We start from the raw sequence: 17,501 nt of genomic DNA, 5'->3' as shown, positions 1-17,501 counted from the left end.
ATAATGGCTTCCTGGGCCTCATTCAGATGAAGAAATTATACTTAAGACCTCTCTTTCCATGTGTTATGTTTCTGATCTGATCTGGCCTCTACATTCCTGAAAAAAGATGTTTCAAGCACAGAACTCCCCGTGCACATCAGATTGAAAGTACTCTGCTGCTGTAGCAGAGTGGTTAAGTGGCTGGGCTCTGAGCCAGCACTTGGCTGGTTCAACTCCCAGTATTGCCATGAATTCTGCAGGTGGCCTTGGGCAAGCCATTGCACTCAGCCCCAGCTCCACAGCTGTGTTGTGGGGATAATAACAGTGACTTTGTTCACCACTCTGAGTGTGGCACTAATCTGTCCAGAAGGGTGGTATATAAACACACTGTTGTTGTTATCATTATTATTTTTATTATTGTGTGGACACATGGGTGGGGGTGGGGGGCCTTGAGGACTTGTATCCTTTGTATTGGCCCTAATTAGTATTTAATTGCAGAGTATGTTTTTGTTACCTGCCATGGTTGATTACCCAGAATGATTCATAGATTCAAGGACCTGTGTTGTCACTCAACCCTATGAATTTATGTCCATAAGATACTGATCACTATGCTCAAACAAAATAAAGTAACTCTTAAAATAAAACAAAATAAAGCAAGTTTTGCAAAATAACTTTGGTAAACATTCTAGTACAGTATTGCCCTGCCGTCTGGGCTACAGACACACAACTTCCTCCCTCTCTCTTCCTCCCTTCCATCTCTGTTTTCCTTCAAGAATCGTCATTTTGGACTTCAACAACAGAAACAAAGAGGATAGCACATAAATATTAAGTATTAGACCAGTACCAAGCAAATTTAATTCAAGGTATAAATACGTCCATGGGGTTGAATCCAGCCAGCATTTCTACTGGTGATAAAAGGTAGTGGATTCCCCTTTACCACTCAAGAGACTATCCTGGGGATCATGGGACCTGAATGGGACAAAGCCATGTGAAACTGGGGCTTTAATAAGAAGGATAATAGACTGAGTGAAAAAGTTGTTTATCTTCAACCCATGGAAAGGAACTATTGACCTTTGGATCCTGCCTCAGATTTCCATGCATTCACAGTGCTATTTCCACAGCAGCCTTTGCATGCATCAGTGTCCTGATATGTTACATACCTCGATATTGTTCAGTGTAAAGATGGTGCATAAAGTGTAGGGATAATCATTAAATCCTGCTAGATTGGATTTCATGACTGAATGAGCTCCCGTAATTAAGACTGCTCATCGGTTCAATATCAGTGAGACTTACAATGAGCACTCTGATCAAGTTTGTATTTTTCTCAGAAGTTCAAAGAGACCGCAGTGCACATATGGGAAGAGGGATTTTTAAAATCACTATTGGTGCACAATTTGGTAATTCCAAGATCCATGGAAATGCATAATCACATGTTTACTAAGGTTCCATGCTTTTAGGATGCTGACTGGTTTCCACCATGGTGAAATGAAGATCCTTGGAAAAACACAGTCATACATGTAGGTTGCCATGGGCCTGGAGATCTTCTGGAATTACAAGTGATCTCCAGACTACAGAGATCAGTTCCTTTGAAGGAAATGGCAGCTTCAGAGAGTAGACTCAATGGAATCACGTCCTCTCTGAGCTCCCTCCCAAACCCAAACTCCACCCTCCCTGCTCCCAAATTTCCTGGAATTTCTCAAGATGGAGTTGGCAACCCTATTACTAAGGTTCCTTGGCTCTAGGATGCATTGCTGACTAATTCCCACCATGTTCTTGGCACCACCCATTTCCAGCCCGTAAACCAGTGTGGCATCACTGTATGTTAATATATCGCCAGACACGTTTTTCCCCTGTTGTTCTGCAATGACTCTGCTGGACTAGGGTTTTAGTTGCCAACCTAAGCTGTTTGTGGAATGCGTTTAGGATTGTGGCCCAACCACTCTGAAATTTGAAATGGTTTGCATACTTCATTAGTGGGTTGTTTTAGCTTTTGCTAGCATCAATTTTGCTGCCAAGTAAACAAAATAATTTATTCTCTGGAGAGAAACTCCCTATAGTTGGAAAGCTGTATATGTATAAAGATTACTTTTGCATGCAACTGGAGTAGAGTTGCTGTTATGATAATCCAAACCACCTTCAAGTGAGTAACAGGTTTTTTTTTAAAAAAAAAATAGAGTACAAGATCAAATAATGAGAATAAACCTCACTATTTCCATAAACTATTCAACGTAGGTGTGGCAAGGCCTTTTAAATGTAACAGGGACAATTCTATTGGGTGCTTGGGGTTCACAACTCCATGGGCTATGCACCTGGAATTTCCTATCTGTAATCTCTGTATCACCAGTAAATAGGATAATTTCAGCACTTATATCTGTTGGCTCCTCAATAACTGGTGTGTCAAACTTCCCCAGCTAGTCTAGTATCTGCAGAAAGAAATCTATGCATGTCAGAATTGCATAGCAAATTCAATGGTTTCCTTTTAAATATATTTGCAATGCAGAAATTTGAACTTAAAATTGTAACTAGAGTATCATATAATGTTACAATAGTAGATTTTTAAGAATATGTATCTAATACTGCCACCCTAAGCGTATCTACTCATAATCCTACTCAGATCTATTCATTAGGGCTTACTTCCAGGCAAATGTTTTTAGGATTGCACTGTAAATCTATCAACATTTATATTGTCGAAGGCTTTCATGGCCGGAGAACGATGGTTGTTGTGGATTTTCCAGGCTGTATAGCCATGGTCTTGGGATTGTAGTTTCTGATGTTTCACTAGCAGCTGTGACTGGCATCTTCAGAGGTGTAGCACCAAAAGACAGAGATCTCTCAGTGTCACAGTGTGTAGAAGATGTTGGCAGGTTTGGAGGAAAAACAGTCTCCCACAGGAAAAGTATTTCTGCCATATATCAAAGGAATCACTGATCAGATGGGAAAGCTTATGAAAAAGCACAACTTACAAACAGTATTCAGTCCCACCAGAAAAGTACAACTGATGATACAATCAGCAAAAGACAGTAGAGACCCCCTCACCTCTGCAGGAGTATACCGCGTAACAGCATACCCTGCAGCTGTGGACAAATTTACATTGGGACCACACAGCGTAGCATCCATACAAGAATAAAAGAACATGAAAGACACTGCAGACTTGGCCATCCGGAAAAATCAGCAGTGGCTGAACATAGCCTAACTCAAACAAGACACAGTATCCTATTCCAGGACACTAAAATACTGGACAACACTTCCAACTACTTCGTCAGATTGCACAGGGAAGCCATTGAAATTCATAAGCATAAGCACAATTTCAACAGGAAAGAAGAGACTTTAGGAATGAATAGAGCATGGTTTCCAGTCCTGAAAAACACCAGGCTAACAAAATACTCTACACCCTACAATAGCCCTGAAGATTAGCATATCAAGCACCAATCCATATGCAAAAGAACCTCCTCAGGATACAGTGAAGCCTCCCTTCATTAGCATTCCACACCCTGGGAAACTCTTACAGGATGACTCAGCCTAAACTCACCTTCCTGAGTAGATATAAATTACCTGCCAACTTCTCCACACTGTGACACTAAGAGATCTCTGTCTTTTGGTGCTACACCTCTGAAGATGCCAGTCACAGCTGCTGGCGAAACATCAGGAACTACAATGCCAAGACCACAGCTATACAGCCCGGAAAATCCACAACAACTATCAACATTTAGTTTGAAATCTATTGACTGGAATGAACAGAGTGCACTCCTAAACAGAGTTTTTACCCTTCTAAAGTCTATTGAAGGCAGTGAATAACTCTATTCGGACTGTACAACAGCTGTGCAATTGCATGCAGTGTTATTCCATTTCATTGTGTTCAGTCTGAACATCAGTGAGCTTAGCCTGGAGTAAATATCCATGCGATTTTTCTGTGAAGGCAGAAAAAATAGCTTTTAAGATGTTCCGGATCTAAAGTATGCATGTTTGAAAATAACATTATCTTTGTTAAAAAAAATGTAATGTCTCCCAAGCTTGGAAACAATTGTCTGTCAAAGTTCACAGGCTTGAGAATCACTGTTCCTTCATACTAATTTGAAAGACTTGTTTTTCCACTCAGCTCTATTATTCTTATTATCTCTTCAATTCTATTGGAACAGCCTAGTTAGTCATCTTTTATTATTGTTGTTGTTGTTGGGTTGTATTGTTACTGTTGTAGAGTGCATTGTTATTTTCCCCCATCTTGAGAATTTCATCTTTTATATTGAAAAATGAATATGTATTGACTAAATAACATAGTTGTCTTTTGTTTGGATCCCAATTGCCACCCCATTCAGAAAAGAGACGGACACCAAGTTGGATCTAAGGGCCACTTTATTAACTTAATACAAACAAAACAAGCCAAACAGCGGCAAGGACCTAAAGCGGTACAGGTCAAGCCACGGTGTCCCACCTGGACCACCGCCTTGACCTGTCTGGGCGAGCCCCGAAGCCCCAGGTGGGACCCATCCGGTGGATGGGGCGGACCCAGCCGGCCAGGCAAATTTGGTCACCCCCCCTTTAAGCTCCTGACACCTCAGCCGTATAGCAGTGAGGGAAAGGACTCGCAGGCAGGGGTTCCCGAAGGCAGCCTGCCTGTGGGCCTGGCAGCCGTCACAGCAGTACCAGCCCTTTAGGCAGGCCCCTCTTCCCACACAGAGAAGCGCCAAGGGTGCTCACCGTCCCGCACCCTACTCCTACAAACCAGCCATGACTCACCTAACAGGCACCACCTCGCACCAAATTTCTCAATCCCCATACATCGATGCAAGGTAGGCGAAAAACCCCCCTTTACCCAAGCCAATACGGAAAAGGGGGGAAAAAATTCCTACCTGGCTCCGAACGGCAGCCGGCTATTCCTGCACCAATAAATTAGGGAGAGGCGGGTGGGCCGAGCGACTGAGCTGCAATGAGCTGGGAAGGGCAGAGCTGCGTCACAAGGCTCGCTCTGCCCTCCCAGCCACTCCTTATATGGAATGGAGGGGGTGGTGCCGTCCATCCCTCAGGAGCGGCAATAAACGGCCCCTGGCTGAGCAGCATAGCTGCTTGCCAGGAAGGGGCCGAATTGCCACCCCATTCAGAAAAGAGACGGACACCAAGTTGGATCTAAGGGCCACTTTATTAACTTAATACAAACAAAACAAGCCAAACAGCGGCAAGGACCTAAAGCGGTACAGGTCAAGCCACGGTGTCCCACCTGGACCACCGCCTTGACCTGTCTGGGCGAGCCCCGAAGCCCCAGGTGGGACCCATCCGGTGGATGGGGCGGACCCAGCCGGCCAGGCAAATTTGGTCACCCCCCCTTTAAGCTCCTGACACCTCAGCCGTATAGCAGTGAGGGAAAGGACTCGCAGGCAGGGGTTCCCGAAGGCAGCCTGCCTGTGGGCCTGGCAGCCGTCACAGCAGTACCAGCCCTTTAGGCAGGCCCCTCTTCCCACACAGAGAAGCGCCAAGGGTGCTCACCGTCCCGCACCCTACTCCTACAAACCAGCCAACGCCCGGGCCAAGCCTCTGCTTAGGCCCAGGCGCCCCACTGATGGCCTAAGGCCAACTGAAGTCCTTGCCGCAAATCATCCAGAAAGATCTGGTTGCCTGTCTGAGACAAGTGCACCCCATCACCCCTGTAAAGGTTGGGGAATTCGGCCCTGATCCTGGGGTGAGGCAAATAAACGCCTAACCCCCTCCCTAAACCCATTTGGATAGCCCGATTGGCTTTCATCCTGGCCCGCTCGATGGCCTGGCGATTCTCAGCCTCCCTCCAGACCCGCCGGGGGACCATAGCCGACCACATGATCAGCACCCCCGGCCAACGCGCTGCAATAAGGCGCATATCAGATAGCGCCTGGGAAGATAATGCCTTACCCTGCAGTAATCCTAAATCGTTCCCCCCTAAATGTATCACGAGGATGTGGGGTGGCGTGTCACACCCAACTCCAAACAACAATGGCAACAGGCCCGGCCACCGAAGGCCCCGCCGGCCACGCCATTCAACCGTAGCCCGGTCGCTAAGCCCCAGTTGGGACCCCACCGGCGTCCTGCGTGCTTGATGGGCAGCCCAGAATACAAAACTGTGCCCACATATCAAGATGCGCTGACGTCCAACCCGCGACGCAGGACCTAAGAAAAAACCACAATTAGTAACGGTTAAACATGCTTTAACGGACGCACATAAGAGCGGTAAGCCGCAGACCGCCACCTGCCAACCTTCTGGATAACCTGACCAGAATATCCCATAGCAGCAGCTGTCGAAGCCGCTCCAATTCTAAAGGAATGAGTTCCAAAGCTCACCCCCTGCAGTCCAAGCGCCGCCAGAGCTCGCTTAGTCACTGCCCAGAACTGGTAACGAGTTAAGGGGAAGCCATCCAGGTGCCGAAAAAGGCATCCCTGCCCACTGCCCCTCACCTGCCAGTACCTCTTCAATGCACGAACTGGGCACAGCTCAGCTTCAGAGCAAGATCCCAATCGAATGCACGCCCCCTTACGCATCTGGTCCGTTTTAGACCAACGTATTGTCAGAGCAACCGAATCCCCTGTAAAGGTTAGGTCGCTAGCCATAAGAGCGCGGCCAGAGGTATCCTTACAAGATGAAGCTACCAGCTCCCCCACCCGGAGGGCCCCAAAAAAGGCAGTCAACGCCGCCGCGTGAAAGAGCCTCACCTCATAACCAGAGGTACAAACTGTTCTCCAAACCCCACTAAGGCCCCTAAGCACAGACGGAGAAATGGGTTGACGCGGATCCTTATGGACCGCACCCTCCCTGGCCCAACCTTCGAGCATCTTCCGTACCCGGAAATCGCCCGTGGCCTCAGGCAATCCCCGAGCCTTGCTAACAAAGGCCAGGGCGGCCAGTTGCCCCTTAATGGACTTCACTGCCAGCCCCCGAGCCTTCTGGTGTACACAGAACTGAAGAATGTGCTCCACCGGAATGGGCCAAGTATCCTTGATCCCAGCTTCCCGCCTGAACCCCTCCAACTGGCCTACCGCTCTCCAATACGCCCTCCGAGTACTGGGCGCGATGGCTAGCTGGATGGCGCGGCACGCCTCGACCTCCCAAGCAGCCAAAGCTCTGGAGGCATCACTGCCGGACGAGAATCCGCCTCCGGGGCAAGCTGCCAAAAACGCTCCATCTGTTGGCGAGACAAAGCGTCCGCCACGCCGTTGCACACGCCAGGAACGTGCCTAGCCTTAAACAAAATATTGCGCCGGAGGCACAATAACGTAAATGCCCTCACCAACCGCATAACCCTGGGGGACTTTGAGGACAAGGAGTTGACAACGTGAACCACAGCCAAATTGTCACACCAAAAGTGGACAGTGTGGTTCGCCAGCTCTTCACCCCATAAGTGGACTGCTACCAGAATGGGAAAAAACTCCAAAAAGGTCAAGTCTTTAACCACATCTGATGCCAGCCAATCTGCAGGCCACTGCTCAGCGCACCAGTGCCTCCGGAAGTAAACCCCGAAGCCAGTGGAGCCCGAGGCGTCAGACGTGACCTGCAGCTCAGCCTCCAGCAATAACTCATCCCGCCAAAAGGTAATACCATTAAAGTTGCTCAAAAAGTCCGACCAAACCTCTAAGTCAGCATGCATGCCACCCGTCAAACGCAACCTGTGATGGGGTGCACGCAGGCCAGCCATGGCGTCACAAAAGCGACGCAAAAACGGCCTACCAGGCGCAACAGCTTTGCACGCAAAATTAAGGTGCCCAACGAGCTGCTGCAACTCAACCAAGGAAGCCTTGCGCTTACCCTTGAAGTCCCTCAGACGGGCCCTAAGGTCCTCAACTTTATCCAGAGGCAATCGTAAAGATTGCCGAACAGTGTCCAGCTCAATACCCAAGAAGGTGAGAACCGTAGAGGGGCCCTCCGTCTTCTCGTGAGCCAATGGAACCCCCAGCTCATCAGCCAACTCAATAAAGGTGGCCAAAAGCCTGGCACATTGAGACGACCGTGCCCGCCCAACGAATAAAAAATCATCTAAATAGTGGGCGGAGTCACTGCAAGCGGCACGCCTCCTCAATTCCCACTCCAGGAACGAGCTGAAGCGCTCAAAGGCTGCACAAGACACGGAGCAACCCATCGGTAGGGCACGGTCCATGTAATACTCACCTTCAAAGGCAAACCCCAAAAGCTCAAAGTCCAGCGGGTGGACAGGGAGAAGACGAAATGCAGACTTGATGTCGCATTTTGCCAGCTCCGCGCCCACCCCACACCTGCGCACTACCTGCACAGCCTGATCAAAAGAGGTGTACCGGACAGAGCATAAATGCTCTGGAATGGCATCATTAACTGAAGCCCCTTTAGGATAAGAAAGGTGATGGATGAGGCGGTACTCACCCGCCACCTTCTTGGGGACCACCCCCAAAGGAGACACCCTAAAATTGGGGGTTGGAGGGGTTGTAAACGGCCCCAAAACTCTGCCCTCCGCACATTCCTTCTGGATTTTATGCCTGACAATTTCCTCCATGCCGCAAACTGAACGTAAATTCTCGGCCATAAACGGAGCCCTAGAACCCTGAACGGGGATTCTGAAACCATCCCTAAAACCTTCCAACAAATAAACTGCATCATCCTTAATAGGGTAATAACGCAACAGGCGCTCAAGGACCCTCAGCTTTACCGGGCTGGGGCCCTTTTCCAGGCGGCTGCTGGCCGCCTGAACCGCCAGCACCTTGCTTTTTGCCTCCCCACCCTTGCCGGGCTTTACCACATGCATTGTAGGGGTGCTGGCCCCCACAAGATGGGCATTCATGCCGGAATCGGCAAGGCTTTCTAGGGCAGGTTCCTTTATAAGCATACTCCCAGCAGAGCAGCCGGGGTTGAACCTGCTGCCCCGCTCCGCCGCGGGTATTGGACGATTGGGTGTTGCGAGAAACCACATGGCCGCTGTCAGAACGATCCCCTAGGTTAGGCTTAGCAGGGGACATCACCGACAACCACAGCTGTTGGTGAATGCGGTCCCACGGTAGGCTGGGGTTCATAGCCGCACGCATACGGAACTCCTCATCGTACTGCATCCATGCAGCACCTGAGAAGCCCGTATAACCCTTCAAAATGATATCAAGGTACTGGAACAGGGACGCAGCCCGACTGGGCTGCGCCCTGGCAATTACCCCAGCATAAATCAAGAAGCCAGGCAGCCAATTGTTCCAGGTCCTATCGACCCTCCTCCTTTTCAAACGCTCCTTGTCTCTATCATCCATTTCGTCCTTGTCCTTCTTCTCTAACTCACGATAGAGAAGGGAAAAGACGTCCACATACTCCCCACGAAGAATTTTCTCCCTCGTGGCCTGCGCTAGATGGTCGCCTAATGGAAGGGCCGTATCACCAAAAGGCAGAGCATGAAAAGGAACCTGGCCATAGTTCAGTGCCGGGTAAGGATAATATCCCCAAGGGCCGGCCGACAAGCCAGGCCAAGCAAAAGGAGGACCCCCCCAAACCTGAAGGGGAACCGTCTGCTGTTGCTGCGCACCTGGAAGAATGCTCTGATTGAAAGCGAGCTGCCCCCCACCCGCAAAAGCGGCTGCGGCAGTGGATGGGGCATCCTGTACTCCACTGATGGACCCGCCGGCCGTTCCCTGTGCCCACGGGCCCCAAGGCCACGGGTAAGTGTGGTGAGGTGCATGATCCTTACCCGTCGCCTCCACTGAGTCCACGGCCACTGCCACAGGTGGTAACTCCTCCGGCACATCCACAACTTCAGCCACCGGTACCTGGTCCTCAGACGCCATCGCTGCATGGCCACCGCTGGCTCCAGCTGCCGGGGATCCGGTAGCGCCCTCCAAAGCGGCTAAACGACGCAAAATATCACGATTAGTTGCGTCCCTAGCTGCCCGCCGCACAGGCCGTACCGCACGCCCACCTTGCTGCGCAGAGGCCTTGTCACCCTTGGACTGCTCAAGAGCCTCTAGGCGCCTCAAAATATCCTGCTGGTCCCCCAAGGAATCATCCTCATCGGATGACGAAAGAGCTGGGGGAGGGGGGCGCTTAGACGGTGCCCTCCTAGCAGGCTGCTTCCCCTTGGAAGTTCCCTTGCCTTTCTTGGGAGCCATATTCCAGGCACCCACTCGTATAATACTAAGCACCCAAGACAACTTCCCCCAGGCAAAAGGCCGGGTCCAAACCCCAACCCTCCAAGCAAGGCTAACCCTGCTTAGCTTCCAAGATCTGATGGGACGGGTAAGTCGCCTGTGAGGCAACAGGGGACCGAGATGTCCTTACTCCGGACCCGCTAACCACTAGGCAATGCTCCCTGGCCACGTGTTAAACTAAAGGAAGGTGCCAGCCACTGAAGGCAAGCAATGAGGCTCCAACCCTGTAGAGTAGCCCAATGCCACTTAATTAATAACAACCCTTCTCACTAGGCCGCACTGCCTTGCTGTGCAGCAGCAGCCTAAATGGCCGACCAAACAGGGCCGCACACAAAATGGCCGCCGGCCAATAGCAATGCCAAAATGGCGGCCGGCAACAGAGGGCTATCCCACGGGTCCTCCCTCCAACGCACCCTAATGAACCCGAACAATGGCGTCCTCCCCCCCAAGGCCAAGCTGTGCGGCCGAGTTAAGGGGGGACCCCAAGGGCACGCCGGGTGGTAGCCTCCTAGCCGCGCCGCGCCTCTGTCGGCCGGCACACTTCAGCGCCGCGGAACGGCCCGCACAACCTCCCAAGCCGTCCCGTGGCCCAAGAAGCCTTATGCGCTCTGGCTAGGGAGCACTCGCTCGCGTGCACCCAGCCAACCAATTGAAGAGCTGCGCGGCCGCGGCGAGCCTCCGCCGGCCAGCGCACTCCCGAGCTCCGGAGCGAACTCCAAGCCTCCAAAGCCACTCCGCCGATGATCCGCCGCGCGCCGCCTCCGCCGCTCTCCCCGCGCGCAGGCAAGCACAAGGCCAACGCCCAAGCACAGGGCCCTCAGTCGCTCGCAGGAGACGTCCTCCTGTACCGAGCGACTGAGCTGCAATGAGCTGGGAAGGGCAGAGCTGCGTCACAAGGCTCGCTCTGCCCTCCCAGCCACTCCTTATATGGAATGGAGGGGGTGGTGCCGTCCATCCCTCAGGAGCGGCAATAAACGGCCCCTGGCTGAGCAGCATAGCTGCTTGCCAGGAAGGGGCCGAATTGAGCACTATTCCACTGTAAGCTAAAAGAAAATGGCAATTTATTGGGAACAATGACTGAGTCACCATCCAAGGGGCCAACAGTACCTAGAATGCAGTGCACTTTTTTACTCCTATTTTTCCAGAGCAAAATCTATAGACATGGGAACTGCATGTATTGTACTCATCGTTATGAGTTTTATTAAAGGAAATAAACACAAGAAGTAACATTTACTATTTAAATACAGGTCCTGTAAAAGAGCAAGAAAACACCTGTGAAAGGAAACATTATAAAACATTTTATGGAAAAAATGTATAAACATCATATTATTTCCTTTCTTCTAGATTCAATATATGGAAAAGAAAGTGTGGGAAAACCAAAGTATGGTTACAGAATTTATCCTCCTGGGATTTGGAGAAAACCCTGACCTTCAGATATTTCTTTTTCTGATAGTCCTGATTATCTACATGGGGACCATGGTTGGGAACATCCTCATTGTTGCTCTTGTTGTGGCTGATCAACACCTGCACACACCCATGTACTACTTCCTGGGAAATCTGTCCTGTCTGGAGACTTTCTACAGTTCTACCATCCTCCCCAGGATGTTGACAAGTTTTGTGACTGGAGACCGATCCATATCTTTCATTGGCTGTTTTCTACAGATGTATTTCTTTGGTTCTTTTGCCGCAACAGAATGTTTCCTCTTGTCTGCCATGTCATATGACAGATACTTGGCCATCTGCAAACCTTTGCACTATACAACACTTATGAACAATAGAGATTGCCTCCATTTAGTTGTTGGGTCTTGGATAAGTGGCTTTCTAGGAAACACTATATTATTTCCTCTGCTGAAGTTAACCTTCTGTGGGAAAAATGACATTGACCATTTCTTTTGTGACTTCAACCCTTTGCTAAAATTAGCATGCAGTGACACTCATAAAATAGTAATTTTTGCTTTCATAATTGCTTGCATATTCACATTGCCCCCTTTTCTCTTGACTGTGACATCATATGTTTGCATCATTGCCACCATCCTGAGAATCCCCTCTTCTGTAGGAAGACAGAAGGCTTTCTCCACCTGCTCTTCCCATCTCATTGTGGTTACCATCTTCTATGGGACACTGATGATAGTCTATATGCTGCCCAACACTCAGTCACTGGGAGACCTGAACAAAGTCTTCTCAGCCTTTTACACAGTCTTGACTCCTATGGCCAATCCCCTTATATACAGTCTGAGAAATAAAGAGGTGAAACAGGCTTTGAAGAAGGTTCAGGAAAAAATAACTCCAGCTAGATTCCTCAGCTAAAATGGAGGGTTATGTGAGTGTCCAAGTCCTATAGATGCTCTACTGTAACATAACAAATAGCTTGTGTTTGTACTAGCTCATAAAACATCTGCACTTGATTAGTAGAAAAGAGGAATTGTATGATCTAGAGATTAAAGTTGAAATTTATTGGTTGTTGGGGGTTTTCCGGGCTGTCTTGCCGTGGTCTTGGCATTGTAGTTCCTGACGTTTCACCAGCAGCTGTGGCTGGCATCTTCAGAGGTGTAGCACCAAGAGACAGAGATCTCTCAGTGTCACAGTGTGGAAAAGATGTAGGTCATTTGTATCTACTCAGGAGGGGTGGGGTTGAGCTGAGTCATTCTGTAAGAGTTTCCCAGGGTGTGGAATGCTAATGGCGGGAGGCTTCACTGTATCCTGAGGCGGTTCTTTTGCATATGGATTGGTGCTTGATGTGCTAATCTTCTCTGCAGGGCTATTGTCGGGTGTGGAGTGTTTTGTTGGCCTGGTGTTTTTCAGAACTGGAGCCCATGCTCTGTTCATTCTTAAGGTTTCTTCTTTCCTGTTGAAGTTTTGCTTATGCTTGTGAATTTCAATGGCTTCCCTGTGCAGTCTGACAAAGTAGTTGGAAGTGTTGTCCAGTATTTTGGTGTCCTGGAATAAGATACTGTGCCCTGTTTGAGTTAGGCTGTGTTCAGCCACTGCTGATTTTTCAGGCTGTCCAAGTCTGCAGTGTCTTTCATGTTCTTTTATTCTTGTCTGGATGCTACGCTTTGTGGTCCCGATGTAAACTTGTCCACAGCTGCAGGGTATACGGTATACTCCTGCAGAGGTGAGGGGATCTCTGCTGTCTTTTGCTGATCGTAGCATCTGTTGTATTTTTCGGGTGGGTCTGAATACTGCTTGAAGGTTATGCTTTTTCATAAGCTTTCCCATCTGATCAGTAATTCCTTTGATATATGGCAAAAACACTTTTCCTGTGGGAGACTGTTTTTCTTTGGTTGTTTGATTCATCCTGGGTTTGATTGCTCTTCGGATTTCATTTCTGGAGTAGCCATTTGCCTGAAGTGCGTGGTTTAGATGATTAATTTCCTCATTGAGAAAGCGCGGCTCACATATCCGTCTTGCACGATCCACTAATGTTTTCATTATGCCTCTTTTCTGTCGGGGGTGGTGATTGGAGTTTTTGTGTAAGTACCGATCAGTGTGAGTTGGTTTCCTGTAGACCTTGTGACCTAACTGAAAGTTTGCTTTGCGGATGACCAAGGTATCCAGGAATGAGAGTTTTCCCTCACTTTCTTTCTCCATTGTGAATTGTATGTTCAGGTGGATGTTGTTGAGATGATTCAAAAACTCCATCAATTCTTCCTCCCCATGGCTCCAAATGATGAATGTATCATCCACAAACCGGAACCATACACTGGGTTTGTGGGGTGCTGATTCTAGAGCTGTTTTTTCAAAATGTTCCATGTAGAAGTTTGCTATAACTGGGCTGAGTGGGCTCCCCATGGCCACCCCATCCATCTGTTCATAGAATTCGTTGTCCCATTGGAAGTAACTGGTTGTCAGACAATGATGGAAAACCCCCAACAACCATCGTTCTCCGGCCGTGAAAGCCTTCGACAATACATCGAACACCTCTACGGGGAGGAAACATTCCAACAGACCCGAAGATTGGAAACACTTCGGAACAAGAAAGCACATCTACTCTGTTCTTTGACCTTTCTTCTACGCTGCAGGGACACAAGAACCATTCCATCCTTTCTCACAACTAAAAGAATCTTCAAAACCACACAGGCGAACCGCATTTATGACCGTCTAGAACAGGCCCTCTTACGTGAGAGAATCCACACTACCCGCAGAGAACTTGCTGCCACAGACAAGGAGCTATTTTGCTTGCATATCAACACCAGCCATAAAATGAGAAGTCAGGATTGGGACAAGGTCGATAATCTCACCTACAGGAAGATGGAACAAGTGTTTACCAACCACACATCCAGACAGAAGCAGAAGTTTAACAAACTACAGGAAAAAAGACAGACAAGCCCAATGCTCGACAATGCACGCATTGTCATCAATCTGACAGACCGTCAACTCTCACCAGAAGAAACCTCCATCTTGGCAAAGGGAGGAAACTTTGCAGTCACCCCCACCAGAATTCCTGTGGAAGACATCATTGCAAATGTAGAAGCTGCCATCCGTCATCTACCTGAAGAGGAAGCTGAGGAAATAAGAGGAGAGACAGCCAGGATTCTACGAAAGGCAAAGCTTCCCAGCAGCAATATAACACGCAAGGAGAGAAATGCCATCAAGACCCTCAATGCAGATCCAGACATCATCATTCTACCAGCTGATAAAGGCAATGCTACAGTGATCATGAAAACGGAGGAATACAAAAAGAAGATTAAGGAACTCCTGGACCCCTCCACCTACAAAAAACTAAAACGAGATCCCACTTGCAAAATCACCAGGCTAACAAATGCGCTGATCAAGAATTCCTCACTACATCCCGACACGCACAGCAAACTATGCAAGACAGAAGCACAGCCACCTAGACTATATGGACTCCCCAAAATACATAAAGATTCAGTCCCACTCCGACCCATTGTGAGTGCCATTGGTTCACCGACATATGAATTAGCTAGACATCTGGCAGATCTCCTGCAGGACCACATCGGGAAAACCTCGTCTTACATCAAAGATTCAGCAGATTTCATCAACAAAATCAGTTCTCTGAAACTCAATCCACAAGACATACTTGTCAGTTTTGATGTTGTATCCCTGTTTACCAAGGTTCCAGTAAAAGACACTATTGCACTGATTAATCAGATTTTCCCAGAGGATGTAACAGCCTTATTCCACCATTGTCTGACAACCAGTTACTTCCAATGGGACAACGAATTCTATGAACAGATGGATGGGGTGGCCATGGAGAGCCCACTCAGCCCAGTTATAGCAAACTTCTACATGGAACATTTTGAAAAAACAGCTCTAGAATCAGCACCCCACAAACCCAGTGTATGGTTCCGGTTTGTGGATGATACATTCATCATTTGGAGCCATGGGGAGGAAGAATTGATGGAGTTTTTGAATCATCTCAACAACATCCACCTGAACATACAATTCACAATGGAGAAAGAAAGTGAGGGAAAACTCTCATTCCTGGATACCTTGGTCATCCGCAAAGCAAACTTTCAGTTAGGTCACAAGGTCTACAGGAAACCAACTCACACTGATCGGTACTTACACAAAAACTCCAATCACCACCCCCGACAGAAAAGAGGCATAATGAAAACATTAGTGGATCGTGCAAGACGGATATGTGAGCCGCGCTTTCTCAATGAGGAAATTAATCATCTAAACCACGCACTTCAGGCAAATGGCTACTCCAGAAATGAAATCCGAAGAGCAATCAAACCCAGGATGAATCAAACAACCAAAGAAAAACAGTCTCCCACAGGAAAAGTGTTTTTGCCATATATCAAAGGAATTACTGATCAGATGGGAAAGCTTATGAAAAAGCATAACCTTCAAGCAGTATTCAGACCCACCCGAAAAATACAACAGATGCTATGATCAGCAAAAGACAGCAGAGATCCCCTCACCTCTGCAGGAGTATACCGTATACCCTGCAGCTGTGGACAAGTTTACATCGGGACCACAAAGCGTAGCATCCAGACAAGAATAAAAGAACATGAAAGACACTGCAGACTTGGACAGCCTGAAAAATCAGCAGTGGCTGAACACAGCCTAACTCAAACAGGGCACAGTATCTTATTCCAGGACACCAAAATACTGGACAACACTTCCAACTACTTTGTCAGACTGCACAGGGAAGCCATTGAAATTCACAAGCATAAGCAAAACTTCAACAGGAAAGAAGAAACCTTAAGAATGAACAGAGCATGGGCTCCAGTTCTGAAAAACACCAGGCCAACAAAACACTCCACACCCGACAATAGCCCTGCAGAGAAGATTAGCACATCAAGCACCAATCCATATGCAAAAGAACCGCCTCAGGATACAGTGAAGCCTCCCGCCATTAGCATTCCACACCCTGGGAAACTCTTACAGAATGACTCAGCTCAACCCCACCCCTCCTGAGTAGATACAAATGACCTACATCTTTTCCACACTGTGACACTGAGAGATCTCTGTCTTTTGGTGCTACACCTCTGAAGATGCCAGCCACAGCTGCTGGTGAAACGTCAGGAACTACAATGCCAAGACCACGGCAAGACAGCCCGGAAAACCCCCAACAACCATCGTTCTCCGGCCGTGAAAGCCTTCGACAATACATTGAAATTTATTCATTTCCATTTCATTGTTCAGGCATTTGCCAGTTCCTTCATAGAGTATTCCAGGAATTTAGCCATGTAGAGGAACTGATAGCTGATAGTACATCCCTAGTTGCAGCTATGAAATTCCCAGTGATAATTTGTGTGCGGACAGTGTCTGAATTTTGGACTGCTGTGTTCATATCAAGCATAGCTCAGAATTAGGTATATGCAAAAGAGAGAGTTAGATTAAGGTCATTTGACATTTAAATAAATCTGACTTGGAGAGGTTCAGCACTTGGTTAAATATTATGCTATCATAACCTTTCAATCTGTAGATTTTTCTATTCCGAAAGGAAAATCCAGGTACTGAATGATTAATTGAACCATACCCAGTTATTTGGGCACTCACATTCTGATTCTTTGATACTGGAATTACTAGTTGTATTAGGAAAATAATCTAGAACAATTTCCAGTACTTTCATTAGGGAATATACTTCTTGGGGGGAAGAAATTGTCAGAAGTCTTAGAGTGATGTTCCCTCTCCAATTTCAAGCAGATAAGAAAAAGTGACCATATTCAGACAGTTCTTCACATTCTCATTTGCAGAGCAGCGTAAAGAGGCATGAATCCACATGTGAGTGAGCTTCTGCTTTCTTTCCTCAGATCTTCAGGGCAGTGGTTTACTGTGTTTTATTCTTTGAAGCATTTTTTAAATATATATATATATATATATATATATATAGAGAGAGAGAGAGAGAGAGAGAGAGAGAGAGAGAGAGAGAGAGAGAGAGAGAGAGAGAGAGAGAAACAGACTGGGAGAATAATACTTCAAGCACAAGAGTAAAGTATAGGTTA

General features: G+C 47.9%; 1 protein-coding gene across 1 annotated transcript; it reads left to right on the top strand.

Annotated features, from left to right (window-relative positions):
* The first annotated feature begins 11,454 nt into the window (after positions 1-11,454).
* Positions 11,455-12,390, top strand: LOC129339181 (olfactory receptor 1020-like). Its single transcript, XM_054993783.1, has one exon. It carries the CDS (start codon positions 11,467-11,469, stop codon positions 12,388-12,390), a length of 924 nt encoding a protein of 307 aa, XP_054849758.1. The 5' UTR covers positions 11,455-11,466.
* Positions 12,391-17,501: the final 5,111 nt, after the last annotated feature.

The sequence above is a fragment of the Eublepharis macularius genome, chromosome 12, assembly GCF_028583425.1.
Source record: "Eublepharis macularius isolate TG4126 chromosome 12, MPM_Emac_v1.0, whole genome shotgun sequence".
NCBI lineage: Eukaryota > Metazoa > Chordata > Lepidosauria > Squamata > Eublepharidae > Eublepharis > Eublepharis macularius.
The sequence above is the reverse complement of the archived record's forward strand: the minus strand, read 5'-3'. Positions and strand labels throughout refer to the sequence as shown.